Source organism: Berghia stephanieae, chromosome 3 (assembly GCF_034508935.2).
Source record: "Berghia stephanieae isolate SIO BIC M18660-M18661 chromosome 3, UCSD_Bste_1.3, whole genome shotgun sequence".
Classification (NCBI taxonomy): domain Eukaryota; kingdom Metazoa; phylum Mollusca; class Gastropoda; order Nudibranchia; family Aeolidiidae; genus Berghia; species Berghia stephanieae.
Genome location: NC_088362.1, coordinates 84,633,089 through 84,659,863, shown reverse-complemented (window position 1 = coordinate 84,659,863; position 26,775 = coordinate 84,633,089). Strand labels below are relative to the sequence as shown.

The following is a 26,775-nucleotide window of genomic DNA, read 5'->3' as shown; positions in this document are numbered from 1 at the left end:
TTTACGCCAAACGTTGCATTCGAAATGTATTCACTTAATTACTTTAAGGATTTCAGATCTACACTAAGTTTTCAACAGTTTTCATCGATTTATGACATCAAGTATTATTATTGCCCCTTTGATTCTTTCAATGTGATGGTTTCGGGTGGATAGTACCCAGGTTTAACTTATGGCCACACCCTCAACTCTATCTGTCCATTATAAACATCAAGTACAGAAATTCCTGAGGATTATAAATGAGTAAAATCAACTCACTTTTCGTCCAACAATCTGGATAGCAAACACGCCTTCTCAGATGTTAATAACACAATAGTCGACAATGCAACATACACATTTTATAAAGACATCGTTAATAGTGATGTGTAGTGTATTTTGTATTTTGGTGACTACTATTTTAAAAACGTGAATTTGTCCCACCGCTTTATATATGCACGTTTAGAGACCATAGCCATTTCATTACTTGCCTTTCACTGCGAAAAAATCGGCCCCAAGATCCTGAGCATCGGTCACAATTTTAACACCAGCGATTGAGAAAAAACATGCATGCGTTGTCGGGTGCCACGATTATTATTATTATTATTATTGTTATATTATATTGCGATAAACACCTGCTGGTACTCATAAGCTGATTGCTTCGGGTGACAGCAAGTACTCAAGATGGCTATGGTGGAGACCGCCATAGCTGCATGAATACATGCCGACCAGCCAAGATTGTGGGCCCAAATTTTGACTCTGGAAAGTTAGCAGGTTTATATATACCATGGTTCGACTTATCAACGCTCATTATTTAACTTGTTACAAGCCCTGCTTATTTCTTCAAAATTGTCCCATGGTCCTCTGGCCTGACACTTATACCACTTTAATCGTTAATCAGGTTTTACAAGGGTCAAATTTGGCCAGATTCGGATTTTAAAAGTCAAATTTTAGATAAAAATCAGGTTGCTTCACTCCGAAATGGATAATATGTTGAAACGAGAAGAGGAAAGAAAAAACAAATACGGGTCTGGAGCAAAAAAAAAAAAAAAAAAAAAATTCGGTTTATGGGCAACTTCTGTCAAAAATTCCGGTGAGGTCAAACTGACCCGTGCTTTCTGTCTTTGTCTTGGAATGAGATTACTTGGTTTTGTCCTGTCCTGGTTTTGTCCTGTCCCTGGCCTGATGCTGTGGCTGGGAGGGAAACAGTCGAATGTATAGTTAGATTTTTAGGAGTTGATACTTTTTGCCTTGTTAGTCATCTCTGTTGTGCACTCTATTATTTTATGTTTTATATATATATATATATATATATATATATATATATATATATATATATATATATATATATATATATATATATATATATATATATATATAATGCAAAATTTTCACTCACATTTTTGTGGCCGAGACACACACACACATATATATATATATATATATATATATATATATATATATATATATATATATATATATATATATATATATATATATGTGTGTGTGTGTGTGTGTGTGTGATTTGTAAACATTTGAGCGTGTTGTTCGTAAAGGGGGGGGGGGGGGGGGGTCTATGCGTGAGTCAGGATGAACTATTTAGGTGATCTCAAACTAAGTACATTGACTGTGTGATCTTGGAATCTACTTCTGTTCCCTATTTGAACCAATTCCCCATTGTCTTATTTTTCTTGGGTGGTTAAATTGTAATTCTAAAACTGTTGACAATGCCATTTTCTTTCCTTTTTATTGATATGACCTTAATGTGTTGCAAGTGCCGTAAAACCCTTAACAGCAAAAACAAACAATTATTATTATTATTATTATTATTATTATTATTATATTATTATTATTATTATTATTATTATTATTATTATTATTATTATTATTATTATTATTATTATTATTATTTATTATTATTATTATTATTATTATTATTATTATTATTATTATTATTATTATTATTATTATTATTATTATTATTATTATTATATTATTATTATTATTATTATTATTATCACTGATCCAATGATAAGACATGCTGAGAATTTTTCTGCCGTTTTTAACGTGGTGCATTAACATTTTAACTGTTTTTTTTGTTATTGGCTTAAGAAAAGCTTTGAGTCCAAAAATTTCCTTGTTTAGTATTTTGTTCTTTTTGAAGTTCCTATAATATTCAACTTTGTCCACGGCCTTCAGGTCGAAAGTTCGAGGTCCGCGGTGGGCGGCGTAAAGTTTAGTCCTTGGAATAGGCCCATTGCTCATATTTTCTCACCATAATATACAGGTGTAATATAAGTACTCTGAACCGTTAACAGGTCCGGTCCGTCTATAGGGAAAATAAATTACAATCGCGTATTACAGGCTTTATAAAAAAAAATATCTTCCCACATGTCCAGTGTTGCTGTTGGTTTGTAAAGCGTTCTGAACTCGTTAAGTGGATATTATTCCATATAAAAACTCGTGTTTTTTTTAGTGACTGTCGTCTGTCTGTCTGTTTTTCGAGGGGAGCATTATCTATTTGTATCTTTGTTTGCCAATAGAAAATGAACTTGACGTAACTCGGCTTTTTGTTACCTTTGTTTGTTGATCGCCAGTTGGGTGATTATTTCTTCAACAATTTCCTTCAACGAACTGTCTGCGCCAGTTTGTATGACACAACGAACTATGAACATTAAAGGTTACAAATAGTTTTGTGTTTTGGTAGCTTTGATCTGGCCGGCAGAAAAGGCGAGTATTTCACCTCAATAATCCGCCTTCCGCGTCCGCCCCCCCCCCCCACCCCTTCCCTGTACACAACACACCTTACATATATAATGCGTGTTAAAACAATAACCAAAGACAACAATGATAGGATTTATTACAAATTATGTTAAAACGAGAATGCACACGAGATAGTGTCACGGTGGCTTGGATAGGAACGCCGCCGTCAGGAGTACCCGCCCCGCCTGCCACCCATTTGCCAAGGCTTGTATTCCAATCCAGTTATATCATTTACAAACCCCCCACCCCCCCCCCTCTCTCTCTCTCCCTCACACACACATACTCACACACGCACACTCATTCTCTCTCTCTCTCCCTCTCTCTCTCTCTCTCCCTCTCCTTCTCTCTCTCTCTCCCTCTCTCTCCCTCTCTCTCCCTCTCTCTCTCCCTCTCTCTCTCTCTCTCTCTCTCTCTCTCTCTCTCTCTCTCTCTCTCTCTCTCTTAGTGCTTAGTGACGTCATATTAATTCATCCTATTGACCATTCCAAGTCAATCCAATTTAATCCGTTTTTCTGCAGCTTCAACATTGAAGATAAAAGCAACATTTGTGTAGTATTGGATGGGGATAGGTTGTAGCTCTGTATCACAAAGTTATGTCCTCCATATTCCTGCGACAGATGATTTCTAATTGACATGTGAATGTTTCATCACTCAGCGTTTCTCAAGTTGTCAGGGAAGGAGTTTACAATTGCGCTCATGTTGCTTTAGATGTGGGCGTTTTATAAAAATATACACTTTTCTTCTTCTTCTTCTTCTTCTTCTTCTTCTTCTTCTTCTTCTTCTTCTTCTTCTTCTTCTTCTTCTTCTTCTTCTTCTTCTTATCATCATCATCATCATCATCATCATCATCATCATCATCATCATCATCATCATCATCATCATCATCATCATCAATATTATTGTTGTTTTTGTTGTTGTTGTTGTTATTGCTGTTGTTATTATTATTTTTGTTTTGTAAAAAAGGACTGGATTGTGAATTACTCAGGAGTGAAGTAGCCTAAGGGTTACAATTACCAAACACAACAAAATAAATAAATGAATATAAAATGTTTATACTAAGCAAAACCACGGATTAACCATGCTCAATGGGCATCGCATTGTTTTATTTATTCCCCCAACAGGCCATATTGTACTCTATATCCATTTCATACCCTACCTTTTCTTACTAATACTAATAATCCTCCCACCAAATCCAAACGTCAGTAACACACTGTATAGTCACCTGAAACAAATACAAAAAAACATCTAACTTTTACGTCATGGCACAAATCCGAAGGGCAAGAGCTCAGTTGGTCGCTGATTCGGTACATAAGTACGAAGTAAGTATCCTGCAGTCAGGTACTTCTCATTCAAACTTTCATCCCAGCAACTCATGTATCCCCCCCCCCCCCCCCTCTCATCTGCAGGAGATAGCTGTGCACGCCTTACGTCTGAGCCCCAACCAGAGTGTGGAAGCAGCCCTGCGTCTTCTGCAGTACATGATGGACATGATTAAAGATGGCTGCTACCCCTCTGGACCTCCGCCACAGTCGGGTAAGACAAAATAGGGCAACTTTTTCATGTTTGATGAACAATTGCAATATGTTTGTGTACTTGATTTTTTTATATCATGGATAAAAGGGGGGAAAAAGCTGATTACATAAATGTGTAAGTTTGTTTGATTAAAAGAGGAAAGAATGGATAAATAAATAGATGAATGTATGAAAGAATTGATAGGCAAATAAATGAATGAATAAATAAATAAATAAATGTTTAAAAATGAAAAAAAAATTAGTTTTGTTTCACAACAACAATAATTCTCATTGTTTTTTTTCTTTCTTTTTTTTTTGGTTTGGTTTCAGTCCTCCCTACATATCACACAAGGCCCAGCTTTGGACCTCGCAGCCCCTCAACGTCCGAGTCTGCTAACAGCATTAGGTCAGACAGCCCAGGCTTGACACAGGCTCCTCCCTCCGCCCCTCACACTCGTCATCTATTGGCCAATGGTCTACAGACTCCACCCCCTCTTCCACCCAGGGTACCAATCACAGCAGCCAACGCGGGTCATAATCCTCCCACTCCGTCCTCAAACTCCACCCCCTCAGCTCTGACTGTGGGTGTGATTGATGGAACAGCCAAATTGTCCATTGCTTCATCTGCTGCCAGCACCAGTCTGATTGCTCAACAGGTGAGATCATCATCATGGTACTGTAGACCCTTTTGCTCCAGATCAGGTTTTTAAAGTTAAATCTTAAATTGACATGAGAGAAAATTAGGTTATTTTCTTAAAATGAATATACAGGCTCAAATTGAACAACACACATCCATTCTAAAGACCCTTCAGTAGTTGTTCACGAGGACAAGCTGTAGATAAACATAATGTTTGAAGCCATTTAAAAAAATTTTTTTTTGGATTGGTAGATGCATTGGTTACAGAGCGTCCTGCTGGCAGACAGGTGGAGTTTGGTCCCAGGTTTGATACCCATCATTGCAACAAAAAAAAAAAACAACAAAAAACTTTCATCCTTTATTGTCTTCTGGCACTTCTCTTTTCACTTCATTTCATGTTATGATTAACATAAGTGCCTGCTCCATTCACTTTTCTGAATTTATATCAATTCGAGAGCATTTTAAAGCGGCAATATTTATAAATAATAGTAAAAATCATTGTATCTTCAGTTCCTACAGTTTTTTTTTTGGTGGTCGAAATTGGATGTTTACATTAAAATAAAGGCGATTTTTTTTGTCTGTACTGTGTAAAAAGTCTCGGACATTGAAACAGTCAGATCTAACCAAATATACTATGATGACCTACATGCTCTATATGCTTTACATGAAGGAACAATAATAGAATCAGTTAAATGAAAAACAAACATACACAAACTTGTCAAATCCTATGAATTTTTCTTATTCCTATGAATTTTAGACCTCAACCATGAGTTTACAAAATCGTCACATTTAATACATTTTATTTAATGATATTAGTAGTACAGTACAGGAAATAGTTTGGTGATTTGTGTGACTTTCTGTCTTTCCCGGACTTTGATCAACCACCAACATTCCTGAGCCACTTAAGAAAAGAATTATGTCATGTACTGGTCAACAAGTCTTTACGACTTCTTGCACCAATGAGTGCCCGTCTATATTGAAATTTTGATGAGATCGTAAGTGACCTCTAATTTTGTATGCTCATTACTAAATTTTCCTTATCTGACTATTAACTTTGGCAAAAAGAAATTGGCAAGTCATACAAGCTCATGAGGAGTAATGTACACAAAGACTTACTCATCCATACACATTGCTCAATCCCTTGAACAAACATAAATCTTTATAAATCTTATAACAATGTAAAGATTTAAAACAGTTAAAATAATCCTATGTCTCTTTCAAAGGGTATTCCAAACTTGGGCGGCTACAAAATCAAAAGGCGTTTTCCCAATGTTTCTTTTCGTTTTCGGTTTAGAGAAATTATTAATATAAATATAACACTTTCAAAAAAGAACTAAATACCAAACAAATAATGTTTTGGGCTCAAAACCTTTCATCAGACAATAACATGGAGCAGCATGGCTCAGCCGTACAATCTTTGCTTTTAACCCAAAAGGTACCACCGCGCTGTGTGGCCTTGACCAAGTTACCTAGCCTTTGCAGTGCTGCACTGCAGCTGATGCCTTGGGTTTTCCAGTCTTCCCTTGGAATAAACCCTAAAGAAAAATTTCTCCTTAGGGATGGAATAAAGGGAACAAAAACAGGAAATATGTTAAACATCACTTTAGATTCGGACAGACATTAAGAAAAGTTGTTGGCATGTTTTGTTGAACTTTTTTTGCTGTCATCTGCCTGGTTTATATTAACCATTTTCCTCTTTTTATTATTGATTTTGAGCCTGAAATGTTTTGTGTTTGGAATTTCGCTCTTTTTATTTTTGAAACTGTGATATTAATGTTTGTACATGACTTGTTACAGTTGACAGCATCTATCAGCTTGGTATTCACTGTGATAAATTACAACTGTTCTGGCATTGCCATGAATAAGGATTGCTGGAAATGATTGACTACGTATGTTGTAAACCATTGTCTCAAATAGCTATTAAGTCGTGATGGTTTGCATGAGGAAAACTGAATGTTTAGTCAGAAATATGAGACAAGTGCCAAGATTTATTGTGCTAGTAAGAAGAAAAACTATAAGTTATAAGAAGCAAAACAAAAAAAAGAAAGAAAAGTAAAATGCACAATTCAGTTCACTTTAACTGTAATTCACTTTACGTCATGTGGCTCACCCTGATGTAATACTGTTTAGAAACGATGGGTCACAATTTGTTATATCTTGACACAAGTTGTAGACAAGTCATATTGTCAGAAAGTCTCTCAGATCTATTGTTTTGTTAAAATCCTTATTGTAAACAAATTGTCTATTTCTATTTTCAGTCACTCTCCAACCAATCAACAGGGCCTGTGCTGAGTGGCAGCCACATCAACAAGGGTAAAATGGGTGGAGCTCAGACAGGACTCCACCCACACAATGCAGTCCTGGACCAATCAGATATTCCACAGGGTCATGTCAAACAGCTGATACAGCTCATTTCACCCCAACCATCTCACCAGTCATATTACTCCATTCAGCACCACCAACAGCAACAACAACAACATCAACATAAGCATCACCAGTCACACCATGTTTCCCCTCAACAGCCTCAACCACAACAACCTCCCCAAGTGAATGGTGGGCCATTTTTAGGTCAGCGAGGTGTCAGCCCAGTTCCAAGCATCAACTGCCAGCAACAACAGTCTACAATGATGATTGGCACCACAAATAATACCAACAACACTAGTGCTTCCAATACACCTGCTCCCAGCCCATTACTCTCCCAACAGTTACACTCCATTCTCAGTGCAGCTGGGTCCAACTCTTCAAACAGCCCCAGCCCAGCTCCTTCTTCTTGTGGTAGTTCCTCTGTCCAGCACAACTTTCCTCAGGGCCCACCACCTCCTTACAGTCAGGCCCAGGCACAGATTCAAGCGGCAAGGCTTGGCATTTCCATCCCTGCTGCCACTGCTTTAATCACAACCCATTCAGAACATTCTGGCAACACGATGGCCATGTCAGACAACCAGAAGAAAGTGGTGGCCAACAAGGCTGTGTCAGCGACTTGTATGCCAATGGATTCCAGCCATTTGCCTGTCATCATGAAGTCTGTGAAAAGTAAAGAGGTCCAAAAGCCAATGCCACAAACAGCCACCATCCCCATAGTACCCCCAACACCCCCTACTGGTGTGGCTACAGGTGGTATCAACAGCTTACCACAGCAGCAACAGAAGCCACCATCAACAAACCATCTAGCAGCCCATCACCACAAACCCCCCACCGCCAACCCACAACCGGTGCCCTCCACAGCATTCCCAGTGTCCCACTCGTCCCGCGCTGTCGTCATGACTGGCAAACGAGAGGTTAATGTCAATAATATTCACATCTCTCATTCCCAACCCAACTATCCGCCCCATTTACTTCGCTCCACGGCTAACCAGGATGGCAATTTGACACCAGAACAACTCGCTGCCTTGGCTTCAGCATCCACTGGTCAACCCACTATTCTCAGTGCAAAAGCCAGACAAAATCTTTTCTCCCCAACAAACCACCTACTCAACAACAACAATATCAACAACATACCCGGTATGAAACCCCCCACCCATACCCCAAACCCATTCACAGATCCATCTATATCAACACCAAGGTCAGACTCCCCTGTTTCTCGAGTGACTAACCAATCTCCTCTGTCCGTTTTATCAACAACTTCCTCTCCCTCTACAAACTCTGACATCCCAGACCGACTTCCCCCACCTTACCCTGGTCGGTTAATAGCTCAGCCCTCCCCTCATCACATCAACCCACCTCCTCCCCCTCTACTTCCTCCACGTGTCCCCATCAAACCCACCACCCCACCCCTAGATTCAGACCCACAATTTATCAATCACCACCAAGCTATTCTTCCTCATGCCTCAATGCCAAAACACGTTCCACCTTCTCATCTTCCCTCAAAATTTACCCAGCAGGATCAAAGCTCTTCCTCTTCCTCTCCATCTCCTTCATCCCCAGTTCACATAACAGGACCTCTTCCACCCCCGCCACCCCACCCCAGTGCCTCAACCACCTCCTCTCTGTATGCTCAACAACAACCACCTCTACCTTCGTCATTATCATCTTCAAATGTCACCATTGGTAATAACAACATGGCAAGCAGCAATCTACCGCAAATGGAAAGCAATAGTAATTCAAACAACCACTCCCTGATAAACAGCAATAGTAAAAGTGGCCAGCCTCCTAATAGTGTGCTTTCATCTGAAACAGAAGAAACGGACACAGATACCAGCATTGTCAGCCAGTCTCCCAGTCCAGCTCCTGGGAAATCCTCCAATCAGGAGAAACATCGATGCATGTCACCACTTCCTGAACGAAACATGGAAGCCAAAGAAAGAGATCAATTGAGGTCAGATACCAAAGTGCGCGTGTATTCACCACAGGCATTCAAATTTTACATGGAACAGCATGTTGAAAATGTTCTAAAGTCTCACACTCAGCGCGTCAATAGAAAACTTCAGCTCGAGAAAGAAATGGCGAAGGCTAATTTATCAGATGAGGCTGCTTGTCAGATGAGAAAAATGTTACACCAGAAAGAATCAAACTATATCCGTTTAAAAAGAGCCAAAATGGACTCATCTATGTTTGAAAAGATTAAAACACTTGGTGTTGGTGCCTTTGGAGAAGTGGCATTAGTGAGGAAGAAAGATGTTGGGAATTTGTACGCCATGAAAACACTACAGAAGAGCAATGTTATAAAACGAAACCAAGTAGCCCATGTGAAAGCAGAACGTGATATTCTAGCGGAGGCGGACAATGAGTGGGTAGTGAAACTCTACTATTCCTTCCAGGATCATGATAATCTTTACTTTGTGATGGATTACGTTCCAGGTGGGGATTTGATGGGATTACTCATTCGAATGGAGATATTACCAGAAAATCTGGCTCGTTTTTACATAGCCGAGTTGGTCCTGGCTATTGAGAGTGTGCACCGGATGGGATTCATCCACAGGGATATCAAGCCGGATAATATCCTCATTGACCAGGAAGGACACATCAAGTTGACGGATTTTGGACTTTGTACTGGTTTCCGATGGACTCATAATTCTATTTATTATCAGAAAGGTGAGCCATTTCTAGATATATATTGTATTGCATGATAACATTTTCCACAGTTTAGTCAAAACAAATCCAGTCGTTCTCAGGATAAGTAAATACTGATAATACTCCCGGTGATTAGATATAAAATCAGACCCATCTACTAGTATCTAAAATTGGTAGTTCTACAAATTTCTAGCTTCAAGCGCAAAGCTTCATAGAGACTTTTAATTCAATAGAACATGTTGAAAAAGAAGGTTTGGTGCCAGAGCATATATAATTCTGAATTTGAAGCATTTTCTAATCTATTTACTACGGATTGGTTGGTTATAAGTTAGTTATTATTTTTTCTGCCTGAAAACAATTAACTTTTACACTATGAAGCAGGCAGGTCTGTAAAATAAAGGTGTAAAGTAAAGTACATAATATTGTCTGTTCATTTAAATGAATCAATTGGATGGTTTTCAAGACAAAGAGGCCTAAATGAAACATGGAAGCTAAAGAAAGAGATCAATTGAGGTCAGATACCAAAGTGCACATGTACTCGCGAGAGGCATTCAAATTTTACATGGAACAGCATGTTGAAAATGTTCTAAAGTCTCACACTTAGTGCGTCAATAGAAAACCAGCTTGAGAGAGAAATAGCTAAGGTTTTTAAAAAGCTCATATATATGCTCACTTTTCCTTGCTTCTTTTAAAAAATGTCAAGCTATGTTTTGTTCCACACTGTATGTCGTTTCATTTTAAATCTTGTCGTAATAATCTTTAAAAATCAATTATTTTTCAATGATGGGGTCACCTAATGTATTGGAAATTCTGCTCCTAACGTTGTGTATTTCTGTAAGGCACTTAGCACACATTACCCCACTCAAATTGGATGAAAATGAGTACCTGGCTACAGGGCCTTAATATGGGGCTTGAACTCAGACCTTTTGGAGGTATGTGCAATACTTTTGAATGTTCTCACAAAGTGGAGGAAGAAATCAAGAAATGACAAACCTTTGAGGAAGTCTAAAAATGGAATAGAGGAAGGCTGATCTATTCGTTATCTGTATTGTCATGCACTGTTTCCTATGCACCTTTTCAGTGCCTGCTCCTAACATATCACAGAAAAAGATAAATTCCTATGTAAAATTGTAGATAAAATTATTGCATGTAATCAAATTCCCTAGATTCAATCTTCTTTTGAACACTAGTCAAGCCATGTTTCTGTTTTATTGTCACCTTTGAGTATGACGGACATTTAATGTTTTGTTGTCACCTTTATAAGTCAGTGATGATACTTTTCCGCGGATCCGCGGAAATCCGCGGTTTTCTTTCCTTTCCTCGGTTTTCCTCCTCAGATCCTCGATCCGCGGATATTTCCTTCATTTCCTCCTTTTACTTTTTTTTTTAAATATTATAATAAATCTTTAAAAAATACCTCCTTTTAAAAAAAAAATATATATATATATATATATAAAAATTTCCTCCTTTTACTGGACTCTGGGCGTTTTAAAATTGTACTCAAAAGAAGTCATCCTGCCTACTTTCCTGTGGTGCAAGAATGTTCTTGGTGAGTTTTCCGTTTTTCCGACTTTTCCTCCTTTTTGACTTTTTGTGAGTATCATCACTGATAAGTGTCTGAAAAGCCTTTAATGTTTTGAAGTCAGTTTTATAAGTATAATCTCAGACATTTGATGTTTTGTTGTCACCTTTACAAGTGTATGCAAGACATTTAATGTTTTATTGACACCTTTATAAATATAAGGGTGTATGCAAGACATTTTATGTTTTGTTGTCACCTTTATAATTTTATGCAAGACATTTAATGTTTTGTTGTCACCTTTAAATTTAAAGCTTATGCAAAACATTTAATATTTTGATGTCACTTTAATAAGTCATGAAAGGCATTTAATGCTTTGTTGTCACCATTATAAGTGTGTATGTCTTCATTTGGTTGTCATCTTTTTATGTGTATTGAAGACATTTTTAATGTTTTGCTGTCACCTTACTAAGTGTTGTATATGCAGGCCATGTGTGATTTATGAAATGAAAATGTAGAAATGGCATGTCATCAAGATACGATTCATTGATTTTGTCTTCCTTGCCAGACTCGCATGTTGTATCGTCATTGTTATGTCCATCAGATCATTTTGTAATAAGATTAATTCATTATGTATTTTGTATGGGAGATGAAAACTTATCTAATACCCCCCCCCCCCCCCCATAAAAATGTTTAGAATTAAAAAATAATATTTTGTTTTGTGTAAAACTTAAGATAAATCAAATGATTATTTGCATAAACTGATGACATGTCACTGTAAAATGAGTTATGGTTAGTAAAGAACTTCTTAAGAAGAAAATGTAAACATTTATTTGAATTCAATTCATGGTGGAATGGTCAAAATCATATTATCATAATTTATAGATAAAGATTTATTGTAGTTATAATTATCACCCCCTCCCCCTCCCCCCCCCCCCCCCCCCACACACACACAAACACACACACAAAACAACAAAAACAAAACAAAATGACAATATTGATGCTTCTGGTAAAGCTATTTGTTGTCTTATTTTAAGTGTGGAGACATTTGATATAAATGTTGAAATGACATGTTATCTAGATGAGATAATTGGTTTAAATGCAGCAAAAAAACATAATACGTCACCTCTTCTAACTAAAAGAACTTCATTGGATTCCATAAATACCTGCTGATTCATACAATTTTTTGTAATTTTACGAATTTTAGACAAATTTCATGGCCAATTACGAAAATATGAAATTGTATGGAAAATTACAAATTTACACAAAAGACAGTTCAGTGTAGAAATTACTAGACATGTTGAGAATTTTCCACCCTGTAAATAGAGCATTAGTATTAGTATAGTACAGGAAAGGCAAAATAATATATTTTTTAAAGAGTGACATTTGTTTATTTTGTGAGTATATAATGTAAATAGTTTTATCGCCACTGGGAGTAAAAGTATAAATTATAATTTGCAAGCAGATCTCAAGAAAAAGACCTTTGAATGGTTTGTTTAATTTTCAGAAATTACTAATTTTTTTGTCAAATTACTAAAAATTGACATTGAATTGACATACTAAATTTGATGTTTTCAGCTTGGCAGGTCTATTTCCAGTTAAGTAAGAAGTAATATTACACAAAATTTTGGTGTTTTGTCCTTCAAATGTCTTAACACATGTAAACCAACTTAAGTTTACAACAAATTAAATGTATATACACCAACCCGATCCCTTTGCTCGTCATACAATTGAAAAAAAATTACTGGCTACTCTTGGAAAGAGCTCCCATACTCTTACATGTTATGTGGAGGATGCACTTTTTCTAGAAACATCCCAATGCTCTGGAATAAACGTCCAAAGAATTATATTTTTCATCAGGGAAACGTTTAAAAAGCGTTCTTAAGACTTTGTTCTTTTCCATTTCCTAAACTAATAAATGTGTTGATGTTCCTATAAAGCACTCTGAGCACTTTGGTAGAGCGCTCAACAACAATTATAATTATTGTATGATGTATTAATATTGAATTATTTTGTCTTCATTGCTAGATGGTACACATGCCCGACAAGATTCGATGGAAGTCAGCCTTTGCCAGTTAGATGACCAGTGTCGATGTGAAATCCTCAAGCCTCTAGAACAGCGCAGACAACGAGAACAAAAGCGTTGCTTAGCTCACTCCTTGGTTGGCACACCTAATTACATAGCACCTGAAGTGCTCTTACGTCAAGGTACGGGTCTTTGTTCATGTTTTTTAGAATATAATACTCCCATTCAATGTTATTTCTTATTTTTCAAAGGCATTTCATGACTGTTTGTTATCATTCCTTTGTTCAATAGCCATGCCTTTTTTATCAATCAGAAATATAATTTTCAATAAGCAACACTTTGGTCTGAAATTACTTTCACCAGTTTTGAGAAATTAAGGGAAAAAAATAGTTTAATTAATGAATTGGAAACATTATTGCTATGACCATTAAAGGGGAAAAAAAAAATTACCCTTCCCTCCCCCTGTTACATCCTCAAATTCTTGAATTTTTCTTTCTTAGGCTACACCAAAGCTTGTGATTGGTGGAGTGTAGGTGTCATTCTGTATGAGATGGTTATTGGATCCCCTCCTTTCTACGCCAGCACTCCAGCAGAAACACAGTACAAGGTTAGTGCAATTTTGTAGCATTGTATCATGATACTCAATTTCTGACTTGTAGATTCCTGGTTCAAGTCCCACTTCGGATGATGTTAATTTGAGTCCTTTACTTAAATCAACAGGTGTAAAATGAGTATCTGGCGGGGAACAGTGTTGTATTTGTCGAAAAATAAAATGTGAAAGATCCTTACAGATCATGTCTTTTCTGACATGTTAAGTGTTACTGTTGGGTTGAAACTTTTTATTGTAATGAATTTGTGCACATTAAGAGCATATTGTGCTCACTTAAAAAAAAAAAAAGAATAAATAGATTCCAACTGGCTTCATCTCTAGAATTTTGATTCAATTTTAGAATTACAATGTTCATCATTTTTAATGCTTTTGAAATCGTCTCATAAACAAAACGTAGATAATTTAATAAGATTTGATTATCAATTGTTTTTTTGTTGTTGTTTTTTTTTAAAACAAAGATTGCATCTATTTGGAAAAAGCACAATTATTATTTTTTAAAAAGATTTTTAAATAATTTATTAGCTTCATAAAAATTTCCTTAATTTTAGAGCTTTTAAGTAAAATTCAAGCAACATTTGTCATTTCTGCACTTTCAAGTTCTTCTCTTTTAAAAAAAATAATTCATATTCTCTTTTCATTCCTCTTGAAAGTCAATTTACACTTTTTTATTTCTCATGCAGGTTATCAATTGGAAAGAGACTCTATGCATTCGACACGACTCCAACATTTCACAAGCCACTTCTAATTTTATAGTGCGGTTACTTCAGGGCTCTGACACTAGACTGGGGAAAGAAGGGGCCAGCCAGGTGAAGGATCATCTCTTTTTTGATGGAATCAACTTTGAAGGCCTGCGTCGTCAGCCTGCCCCGTATAAACCCACCATTCGCTCCATGACGGATACATCCAATTTTGATCCCGTCGACCCTGAAAAGCTACAGACCAGCGACTCGGACTGTTCCAAGAAGGATCATTCCAAACATGAAAATGGGAAACTACCCGAACACGCCTTTTATGAATTCACATTTCGACGTTTCTTTGACGATGGTGCGACGGCAGCTTTGCCCCCACAACTTCCTCCTCCTGATTCATCGGAAACCAATTCCCCTGTCTACGTTTAAAGGAATGCACATAAAAGAATCTAACAGTTTCAAAAAAGAACAAAATGCTAAACTCGGAACATTTTGGGTCAAACCCTTCTTCAGCCAGTAAGAAAAGCAGTTAAATCATTAATACATCACGATAGCATATTTGCCAAGTAGAGGTGCCAAAAAATTATCTGCAGTTTGTCTGGATCTAAAGTTATGTATTAATGTTTTAACTGTATTTGTTTTTGACTGAAAAAGGGTTTTGAGTCGAGACATTCCAAGTTTGGCATTTAAAAAAAATTTTTTTTTTAAAGCTGTTATATTTATTTTTGTACTTTACTTTTTACAATCCACAGCTTCTATCCGCTTAGTATTCACGTCCACATTTAACATCAATTCCAAGTTCTTTTATTTTTACATTTTATCTTGAATATAACTCTCTAATTATGGTTGACTGAAGATCTATATTTTATTTACCTATGAAATGGTTACCTCATCATTTGAATGAAAACGAAAGTGATGACAGTTTTGGGCATAATTTGATTTAAAAAAACAACAGAAGTTTTGGACTATCTGTCCTATTGCTAGGATCTTAACTTCATTCCTGTGCATACTTAACTTCTTTTACCCCCCCCCCTCTCTCTCTCTCTCTCTCTCTCTCTCTCTCTCTCTCTCTCTCTCCTCTCTCTCTTCTCTCTCCTCTCTCTCTCTCTCTCTCTCTCTCTCTCTCTCTCTCTCCTCTCCTCTCCTCTCTCCTCTCCTCTCTCTCTCTCTCTCTCTCCTCTCTCTCTCTCTCCTCTCTCTCTCCTCTCTCTCTCTCTCCTCTCTCTCTCTCTCTCTCCTCTCTCTCTCTCTCTCCTCTCTCTCTCTCTCTCTCTCTCTCTCTCTCTCTCTCTCTCTCTCTCCTTCTCCTCTCCTCCCTCTCCTCTCTCTCTCTCTCTCTCTCTCTCTCTCTCCTCTCTCTCTCTCTCTCTCTCTCTCTCTCTCTCTCTCTCTCTCTCTCTCTCTCCTCTCTCTCTCTCTCTCTCTCTCTCTCTTCTCTCTCTCTCTCTCTCCTCCTCTCTCTCTCTCTCCTCTCTCTCTCTCTCTCTCTCTCTCTCTCTCTCTCTCTCTCTCTCTCTCTCTCTCTCTCTCTCCTCTCTCTCTCTCCTCTCTCTCTCTCTCTCTCTCTTCTCTTCTCTCTCTCCTCTCTCTCCTCTCTCTCTCTCTCTCTCTCTCTCTCTCTCTCTCCTCTCTCTCTCTCTCCTCTCTCTCTTCTCTCTCTCTCTCTTCTCTCTCTCTCTCTCTCTCTCTCTCTCTCTCTCTCTCCTCTCTCTCTCTCTCTCTCTCTCTCTCTCTCCCTCCCTCTCTCTCTCTCTCTCTCTCTCTCTCTCTCTCTCTCTCTCTCTTTTTTTTTTTTTTTTTTTTTAAACAAAAATCTTCTTGTTGCCTTTACAAACAAAATTTCACCAAGAACAGAATTGTGAGTGAAACGGTTATGATTCTAAGAATGAATAACGGTCATAAACTGGAATAGAAGCTTCCATTTAGATTACAAAGACAAATGTTGTGGACGTGTTGGTTTTTCCCTTTATCAACAAAACATGAAATCTGAGACATGTGCCCAATGAGTTGTCTTTGTTAATTAAATGACACTTCTATTCTATTCTATGACTTCAAGCAGCAACATTTGCATTATTTCTAGGCCTAACACAGTTTGAGTGTTGTAGTGTCTAACCCATGGCATAATGAAATGTTTCACCCATTAGAAAGTGTTTTGATCACCGAACTTTGCCTGTTTTAGGAGAAAATTTAAATTATTTTAAATGTGATTTCTATTTATGATTTATGAATACTACATTCTCCAAAGTTATAATGATTGAATTATAACACTGATAATCATAATTATTTTACCAGTATAAATAATGATAACAAAGTGATGAAATGGATATAAATATGTTAATAAAAATCTTGATAAAACTGTTCCCATAGTGATAATGTATATTGAAAAACATATCAAGTTATTTTAATAGTTAAATCATTTTTGGAACTGTGTTTTCAGTCCGCCAATGGACTGAAAACACAGCTGAGTATTCAGTCCACCGGAAATAAAACTTTTTTAAAAGGACCAAATATTGTCTATACTTACCTTAATCGATACTGATGACATTTGTTACTGAGCCTATTATAAGCATCATCAGAAATGGACAGGCATAAAATTTATGGCAATTCAACGGATTAATAATATCATTTACAGCGTTTTATTTACTCTCGAAAAGTCTTGATTGAGAGTTGTCGAAATCTGGCGCCTGAAATTTGGTCCTTTTTAAATGTTTTTATTTCCCGTGGACTGAATACACTGCTATGTTTTCAGTCCACTGGTGGACTAAAAACACAGTTCCATCATTTTTATGATTCATTGTACGGTAAAGGAGAGTTATTTACACGGATAGATAGAACAACACCAGAATGTGAACTTTGTGATGTAGACGGTGGAGGATAGAGGCAGACTGAAATCATGGCGTGGTCGCATAGAATTTGTATTCAAGCAAGTAATTGTGAGAGGTTTGAATCATGTTTCTATCCCTTTTTAAAAAACGAAAGTTATTTTCACTCTTTTGTTATGTAATAAGCTGGTTGTAAATTTAAGGAATGTTACAAAGATGCATGTATTACAGGAAAGTCATGACAAGGGGAGAGTCTCACCAGTAGTCAAGCTGTAGATCACACCAAAGGGTAAATGTTAGTCATACCAATTATCCATCCATATGTCATTTATCTGGTAAAATTGTGAAATGTTCTAACAGAGAAATAAATTAAATCACACGACCTTTTTCAATGATTACCAAAGAAAGTGACAGTTCATTCTTTCTTTTCCAACTTGGCATCATTCAATTCGTTGACCAAGAAATATTTTAACTTTTGTGCTATAATATTAAATGTCTGTTAACAAATATACTTAAGTATGATTTAGTTTTCATATTGCTTGGCTACTTGTACTAAAAAAACAATAATAAAACCTATTCCATTTTATTATTATTTCTTAGAGCTTCATGCGGCAACATTTGCATTTTTGGCTATTTGTAGAAAGACTGGTTTCATATCTTCTTGAGGAAAACAAAATTAAGATATTTCTGTAAGCTAAAAAAGTGTGATTCGATAAGAAGTCATTAATACAAACTGTGCAGAGGTTTCGACATCAAAAACTTGGAACAAAAGTGTAACAGTTTGTTTTACAGTTTGGGTTGTCTAAACCATCCATTCTGTCTCTCCAAATCATAGGGGGTAAATGTCAACGACAAGTCATTTTGAAGTTACTGAAAGAATAAATTAGGATTGAAATTTAGATGCATGAAAAATATCCTTTAGTTACACTTGCCCCATATTTTCCATCTGACATTTTGTCAAAGTGAATCAAAAGTTGAATTTGAAGTTAAAATGATCAGAAATAAAGATCTGAAAAAGTGTGTATGAAATTGTGCCAGACAAAGCAGGAAAGAAAAATACAAGAAAAAACAAAAAACCTTGGGGCGACTGGGTATTTTTCTTGTATTTTTCTTTCCTGCTTTGTCAAGCACTGTTCCATCCACACTTTTTCAGATCTTTATCTCACACCAGTGCCTACTACCTAATTTGTCATTTGATAATTTCAGATCGATCAGAAATATGAAACATTTGGTTTACACTCTTCATATAACTATGATTTTCATTCTCCCCAATAATAGATGTAAACTGAACACATGTTTTAACATTTTATGCTGTTAATTTGAGTTTTAGCTCTTAAATCACCCAAATATAGCAGTACCGTTTTTTGGTGATGGGTCTCTTATTTAAATAAGAAATAAGAGCAGATTTGATTGGTTGTTGACCGTTTATGAAATGAGTCATGAAAAGGTTCCTGTCCCAGACTTAGAATGTACAAAATGGATTTATATCAGAAAGCTTGGTCTGTCCTAGTGATTGGGGAGTGACAAGTTGGCCGTAAACCAGTATTTCCATTCCATTTGTGTATATAGAAGGTATACAGATTGTCATCACCATTCTTCTCATTGTGATTTCTAGGGATGCTGGGTATTTACAGGAGATGAGTCGTGTCCGTCTTAGTGTTTAAACTACCAGTCAAGTCAATTGCAGATTGTATAATATATTTCAAATAGGCTGCAGTGCATGACCAGATTGGATAAATAAAATGTCAATTCTAGTTCTAGCGGTAGCATGGCTCAGTGATATGGTTTTTGCTTTGTACCAGAAAGGTTTCAAATTCGTCAACCCACCGCTCTGTGTGGCCTTGAACAAGTCACCTCGCCTTAGAACACTTTGCAGTGCTGTCCTACGGCTGATGCTTGGGTTATTCCAGTCTTCCCTTGGAATTTGGAATAAACTTTAAAGAGAAATATTCCCCTGGGAATAAATAAAGGGAATTATATTTATTTATAATCAACAATCAACAATCTGGTTTGAATGCGGGTGCTGGTAATAATTTTTCAAAATAAATAAAAGTTATATTTATTCACAGGGGTCAATTTCAAGAAAAGATTGAGATAACCCAGGTGTTTGTAGCAGTGCAGCACCTCAAAATGAGTAGGGGGCTATGTTTCTTGCTCAAGGCTGAAACCTGCAACCCAGATGGAAGTGTAATGCCTTCTCTACTCATCCATGCCAGTATAAATTTGTTTTAATAAAAGGAAATAGGGTTTATTTTCACTATGATTTTTTTCCATCAATAAATCCATTCACAATTAAAATTCGTAAAATATTTGTAAAAAGGTAATTGAAATTTTATATGGACTTGACCCCAAGGTTACGTTGTCTCTAGCTTCTAATCTACCTATACAAGCTGTATCTGAATTCACTTGTATAAATTGTATCTTATCATCATGACTTATTTAGGTTTATTGTACCGATCAAAGATCACTTGTTTCCCTTTTTATTATAAAGACTTTTATTATACAAGAACTATTTGAGGGACATGTGTAATCTCCTGTCTGCTACCAGCACCTGTAACAACAATGCAATTATTATTTGTTTTAGAAATAATATTTATCATGTTATTAATGTTAATGCTTGTCATATTGTCTTAGCATTGGACAAAATTGTGAGAATTGGAATGCGTCAAGGTACAAGGAGACGAAATGAGTTTGCTGAAACGAGATCTTGCAATTTTGGCTGGTTGACAATTATTATTGATGGAAATGATCTGTGATAGTCTCTTATGGTTTATCATGTGTCGAGTTCGATTTATTATACAAGCTTTTAAGACTTGAACACTTTTTTAGACGTGATGGTAGTTATTTGTAAGTTTGTAATTAGTTATGCAAGTTATAGCGGGCAGGGAGGTACCTTCTTGTGTCTTCTATCCCCCTATATCTGTTTTCCAACTTGCTTACTGTCTTTGTCTTGGAATGAGATTACTTGGTTTTGTTCTGGCCCTGGTCGGATTCCTGGCTGGGAGGGAAACATGCTGAGTTGAATCACACTATAAGCTAAAGGGGAAAAGAGCACAATTACAGAACATGCAGTGATTTTATCACTAACTGTAGGGATGTCGCATTGAGGCTCATTCTGATCTAATAAAAAGTAATGTATAAAATAAAAGCTTAAAAAAAGAACAAAATACCTATCACTAAACATTTCAGCCCCGAAATATTTAGTGTTAAGTGTTTTGTTCATTTTAAAAATATTTTCAAGCTGTTATTCATTTCTGTACATTACTTTTTGCACTCTACAGCTTCCAGTAGCTTAGTATTCATTTTGATTTAATGTAGATTTCGTTAGAAAAATTTGAGTGCTCTTTAAATCTGAACATGTTATACCAGTGAAAATATCAGTCACACAGCTATTACATCCAGCATACATTGATAACACCATTCTCTGCATTAGGCACATGGGTTTTTGTTTGGTTGTTGTTTTTTAAAAAAAAAAACCTTTATCATATAAATAGACCTTTCTTTCTTTGTCTCTGAGTACCATCTTGATAATTTCATGTCAGCGATTACTGTGAAAATATGTTGATTTATGGTTTGTGAAAACAAAATGGAATTTGTATATTTCAAGACATTGAGTGTATGTGTGCGTGTGTAATACATATATGAGAGAGATTGGCATGTATTGTGGTGATTTAAAGAAACGTGTGAATTATATTTTATAAAGGTGTCATTTACTGCTGAAGTGTATAAAAAGTAAAGCAAAAACATACATAAGTCAACTTTTTGTTTTACTCTGCTGTAGCGACATCCAATTATATATAGGAAGCTATTCACGTCTTAGGTAAAGATAAAGAGAGTGACTTTGTGTTGGAAGGTCACGTGGTTCAAGTATGTTGATTGTTACAATTATGTAGAATATATATTAAATATTTTGTACATACCATGAAGTTTAGACGTATCCACTACTAATTTTATTATCACTTATGTTATTATTATTAATTTATCTTCACACTTTATTTCATTTTATTATTATTATTATTGTTATTATTATGTATTAATCTCTTGCAAACCTGTTATTATATTAAGAAAATTTGTATTATAATGTAAGTTGTGGCGAGAAAAAAAACAGAAACAAACTCACTGTGTAAATAAGGGGGGAAAGGGGAAACCATTTGCATTATGTGTAGGACGAAATAAACTTGATACTACAAATATTTAACATAACTCACTGCGTGATTTGTTCATTTGTTCGTATTTCAAATAATAGTTATTGTGGTTGGGCAAGGACACATTGGATCCGATCCCCCTGGGCTTCATATGGGGCAGTGTGGCTCTGCAGTACAGTCTTTGCTTCGTACCTGAAAGGTGCCGAGTTCGATCACCCGTCGCTGCACTGTGTGGTCTTGCAAGTCACTTCGCCTGAGCTCAATTTGCAGCACTGCATTGCGGCTGAGCCTAGGTTATTCCAGTTTTCCCTTGGATTAGACCTTATTGACAAATTTCCCCTATGGGGTGAATAAAGGGAATTTTTTTTTTTATCGTCCACACCTCGATAACTCTCCTATCCCCCTAAATCACTTGTCCTTCCCATGTCACTTTGTGCCTTTCAGACCCTCAAGCTCTCCTCCTCCCATAATGGGTAGGGAGGCATTAACTGTCTTCTATACCCCCGTATCTGTTTTCCAACATGCTTTTCTACTCTGACACCCTGGCTGGGAGAGAAACAGTCAAATGTATAGTTAAGAGATTTTGGGATGTCTTGTAAATCATCTCTGTTATGCGCAGTATATTAATTTTGTTTTTCATATTTAATAATGATTTGTAAACATTTGATTGTGTTCCTCTTAGTGGGGACCTATGCTCTTGGAATCTACATCTGTTCCTTGTTTGAACAAATTCCCCGCTTTGTATTTTCTTTTCGATTGAGTGAAAGTGAGAAAAAGGAAGGAAATGGGATAGTCAAATTAAAAGCATGTGAGAAAATGTAAGACAATTGGGTTAAAAAAAAGGAACAGAAGTAGATTTCAAAAGCACACTATCACTATCAGTGTACTTAGTTTGAGCTCATCTAAAAGTAAAATCCAAATACAAGCACACGTCCAACTAAGACAGACCAAGACTTAAGAAAAAAAAAGAATCTATTAGAACATAATAGTAATAGGGAAATTATTTAAAGGGAAAAAATATCACCTCCCAAAACTAGAACTATACATTTGATTGATTCCCTCCCATAAGCCACAAATTCAGTAAGACAAAAGGCTCTGGTTCAAATAGGAAATAGAGTTAGATTCCAAAAACATACAATCATAGTGTTTGAATTCATCTAAAATCATCAGCAAAACTATAACTACACATTTAATATTTGTTTCCCTCTCAGCCAAAAACTCTGGGAAGAGCCAGGACAAAATTAAGTAATCTCATTCCAAGACAAAAACAGAAAACAGTTGGAAAACAGATTTAGGAGGGTAGAAGACATAACAAGTTACCTTTCTGCTCACCATGGGAGGACAAAAAAAAAATCATCCAGAGACAGTTCGTGATATTATTATTATTATTATTATTATGGAACTGACACAAAGAAAAATAGGGGAAGGGAGGCGGGGGAACTAGAATTATGAAATCGTTTTATAAAGTCTCATGTTCCTAAAACACAAGTTCGTTATATATAAGGTGGACTGTATTTTTTCCTTGCAAATCATGTCTCCATAGTTCGAATTTCATCAATAGTTCTATGGCCAACACAAGTAATGACTCAAGGGAAGTAACTGTAGTAATTTATCAAATCTTTACTGAGGTACGATAGTTTCCCCTGGCTTTATTTTTTTAATTCCCGCAACTTGCAAAACTGGACACATATATACAATCAATCGTCGCGTGCATCGCCGCTAAAATACGTTTTGTAATCGACTGATCTGACACTTGACTCTAGGTCCTGGTTCAAGTCCCACTGTGAGTAGCATAAAGTTGAATCCGTGGAAAAGGCTCTTTACTCGAATTTTTTCACCAAGACTAGACGCCTAGTGTGAAACGAGTTCTTTGCCATTATCAGCGATGAGAGTACCCTGAACTTGTCAAACATTTTGACTTCTTTGTAAGCAGATTAGGCCAAAATGAAAAAAAAAGTGTTTTCTTCTCTCTCCACTCAAATAAACAGACGAACTGAAATCATTATAACTTTACACATGTGTACCAGTGCCTGTTTTTTTTTTTTTTTAGGGGGGGGGGGGGGATATTTGTTTTATTTTTATGGGTTTTATGACGAATGCTACACTTGTGGGTCATTTCAGTGCCTTTAAGAAAGAAGATTTTAAGGAAGAAGTTGTAGATCTGAAGTTAAAAGCACCAAAGAAAAAGTAAGACAAGGGAAACGGTTCAAACAGGGAAGAGAATATTCCACAGTCATTTTGTCATTCCAAACATAAAAGTCCCGTCCAGACACAATCAAAGGGTCCCGTCATGAAAGATACATTCAAATACTTACAAAGTACAATTTAAAAATAGAGAAATAATCTACATTAACCCCCCCCCCCCCCAAAAACAAAAAAAAACAAAAAATAAAACCAAAAAAAAAAAACAACAAATGGAACTATACATGTTTTTGTTTTGTTTTTAAGGGTTTTACGGCGCTTGCAACACATTTAGGTTATATCAGCGCCAGTAAAAAGGAAGAAAATGGAATAGTAAAAAGTTATAGAATTACAATTAAAGCAACCAAGAGAAAGTAAGACAAAGTGGAACTGGGAACAAATAGGGATCAGATGTAGATTCCAAGAGCATACAACCAATGTACTTAGTTTGAGTCTCATCCGGACACAAGCACAAAATCCAACAAAGAGGAATACACTCAAATGCTTACATTATACATTTAAAATAACAAATATAATAATACATAACAGAGAGATGATTTACAAGGAAAAAAATATCATCTCCCAAAACAATAACTATGCATTTGACTGGTTCCCTTCCAGCCAGGACTTCAGCCAGGGCCAGGACAAAACCAAGTAATCTTATTCCAAGACAAAGACAGAAAGCATGTTGGAAAACAGATATAAGACGCAATATGTACCTTCCTGCCCACTATGGGAGGTCAGGAACCCCACCCAGGAACTATACATTTGACTGCCTCCCTTTCAACTAAGGATCCCTGCCAGGACCAGGAAAATAACACGCAATCTCAAGGTTAAACAGATACAGGAGATCGAATACACAACAAGAGACCTCTCTACTCACAATGGGAGGCCAGAAGACATCTCTCAGACAAAGTTAAATCCTTGGACAAGGCCCAAACTCGGGTATATAATGAGTTCCTGGCTGGTATCAACGATAAGACGATCCTCAACTTGTCAAACACTCTGAACTCTTTGATCTTTAATAAGTAAGATAATTAAGGCCAACATGATTAAAAAACAAACAAACAAAAAAACCCAACAAAAACAACATTTTCCCCTCTCCTTTTTCAAATGAACAGACGAACCCATAACTTCACAAATGCGTCCCATCGCCTCACTCTGGTATTATGTCAGGATGGACGAGATGAAAAGTGAATTTAAATTACACTGAAAGGAGATTCAACGTTTAACTTTCCCTTTTTTTTATTTTTATTTTTTTACTTTTTACTACGTCAGTCCTGACCCCAGGCCCCCAAAGTCATCGGCAATGTAAATTGACAGATAAGGATCTTTTTTTTTTTTGACAAGTGAAGTAACAATGAATTAAATGATACACAGTATGGATTGGAATAGGTAGTCTCCTTTAATTTGGTTTATTAAAACGTTGAAGTAATAATTTAATTAGGTACTGATAAAAACAAATAGATAAATAAATATAAATGAATGAATAAATACAAAAATAATTTTAAAATAATGAATGAAAAAAAAAGAAAGTAACACATTAATAAGTAAAGAACTGAATATATGAATAAACAAATCAATCAATCAATCAATGTGAGATAAAAAAAAAATATTTCCCCAGGAATTTTAGCTAAATTATTATCGTGTGAATTCCATTCAGATCGTTCTCCATAAAAAAATATTTAAATAAATATTCCATTAATTAATAATTTTCATCATGAAACAAAATATCAAACAAATAGTCTAATAATCAAACAAATAAACAAACAAAACAAAAAAAAAGAAAAAAGCAAGCAAGTGAATTAAAAAAAAAAATAAAAAATCAGTTTAAAATAGATCTTCAAAGAGGTCTTAGCCCATTCCCATAAACTCGAATATTTACAAATCATATATAATGTGTAAACAAAACCCAATACAGTGCATAACAGAGAGGTGATTTACAAAACAAGAAATATCACCTCCCATAACTCTAACCAAACATTCAACTGTTTCCCTACCAGCCACGATATCCGGCCAAGGCCAGGACAAAACCAAGCAATCTCATCCTAAGACAAAGACAAAAAGCATGTTGGAAAACAGATATAGGGGGATAGAAGACATAGTAAGTGCCTCCCTGCCCACTATGTGATGATATAGGAGTGTAGAAGGCACAGCAAGTGACCTCCTACTCACCATGAAATTATGTCAAATCTCTTTATCCCCCTCTCTCTCTCTCACTTACACACACACATACACACCTGTCATTTGCATTTTTTGCGGCCGCAAATATCAGGACGATCCGCAAATTTTGGCAAATTTCCCAAAATTGGCAAACCGTGGCAAATTTTGGGAAAATTGGCAAATGGCGTGGCAAATTTTGGGAAAAAAATAGAAACGAAAACAAAATTACGAGAAAAAAAAGTGCGAAACTTGAGAAATGTTGCAGCTTTGCCTGGGCCCAAACCAAAGGAAGCTACTCTCTATGGATAATGATCCTTTAAAATCTTTGTAACAACGCTATTCACAGTCATTTCATTAAATTAATAAATGCAGCCTCCTTAAATGTAATAAATTGTCTTTTATATATATCTTTCTGTATCGCATGTTAATTTTTACTGGAACGCTTAGTTCTCCTCGGCAAATTTTTTGGCAAATTTTGGTCTTTTTGGCAAATTTCTTGGCAAATTTTGGGGTTTCTTTTGGCAAATTTTGGCAAATTTTAGGTCCCAATTTGGCAAAAAATGCAGATGACAGACACACACACTTAATTTTCTCCATCTATAACTCAATCTGATATAATATCAGATTGGCGAGATGGGCAACAAATGAGAACAAGACATTTTAGTTGTTATCCTCTGCTTCTTTTGAATACCTGACTAACATCCAAACAAACACACATATATATAT

General features: G+C 36.1%; 1 protein-coding gene across 2 annotated transcripts in view; it reads left to right on the top strand.

Moving 5' to 3' along the window:
- LOC144968667 (uncharacterized) overlaps nucleotides 1–15,581 on the top strand; it is a 27,105-nt gene extending 11,524 nt beyond the window's left edge. Inside the window, exons 3-8 of one of the 2 annotated variants that reach the window (XM_078907230.1) lie at nucleotides 4,143–4,269; nucleotides 4,578–4,903; nucleotides 7,143–9,915; nucleotides 13,442–13,621; nucleotides 13,940–14,046; nucleotides 14,730–15,581. In XM_078907230.1, the coding sequence (XP_078763356.1) occupies nucleotides 4,143–4,269; nucleotides 4,578–4,903; nucleotides 7,143–9,915; nucleotides 13,442–13,621; nucleotides 13,940–14,046; nucleotides 14,730–15,167 (3,951 nt within the window). In that variant the 3' untranslated portion in view covers nucleotides 15,168–15,581. The remainder of the gene's footprint in view (nucleotides 1–4,142; nucleotides 4,270–4,577; nucleotides 4,904–7,142; nucleotides 9,916–13,441; nucleotides 13,622–13,939; nucleotides 14,047–14,729) is intronic. The other variant, XM_078907231.1, reaches the window with a different exon arrangement.
- Nucleotides 15,582–26,775: the final 11,194 nt, after the last annotated feature.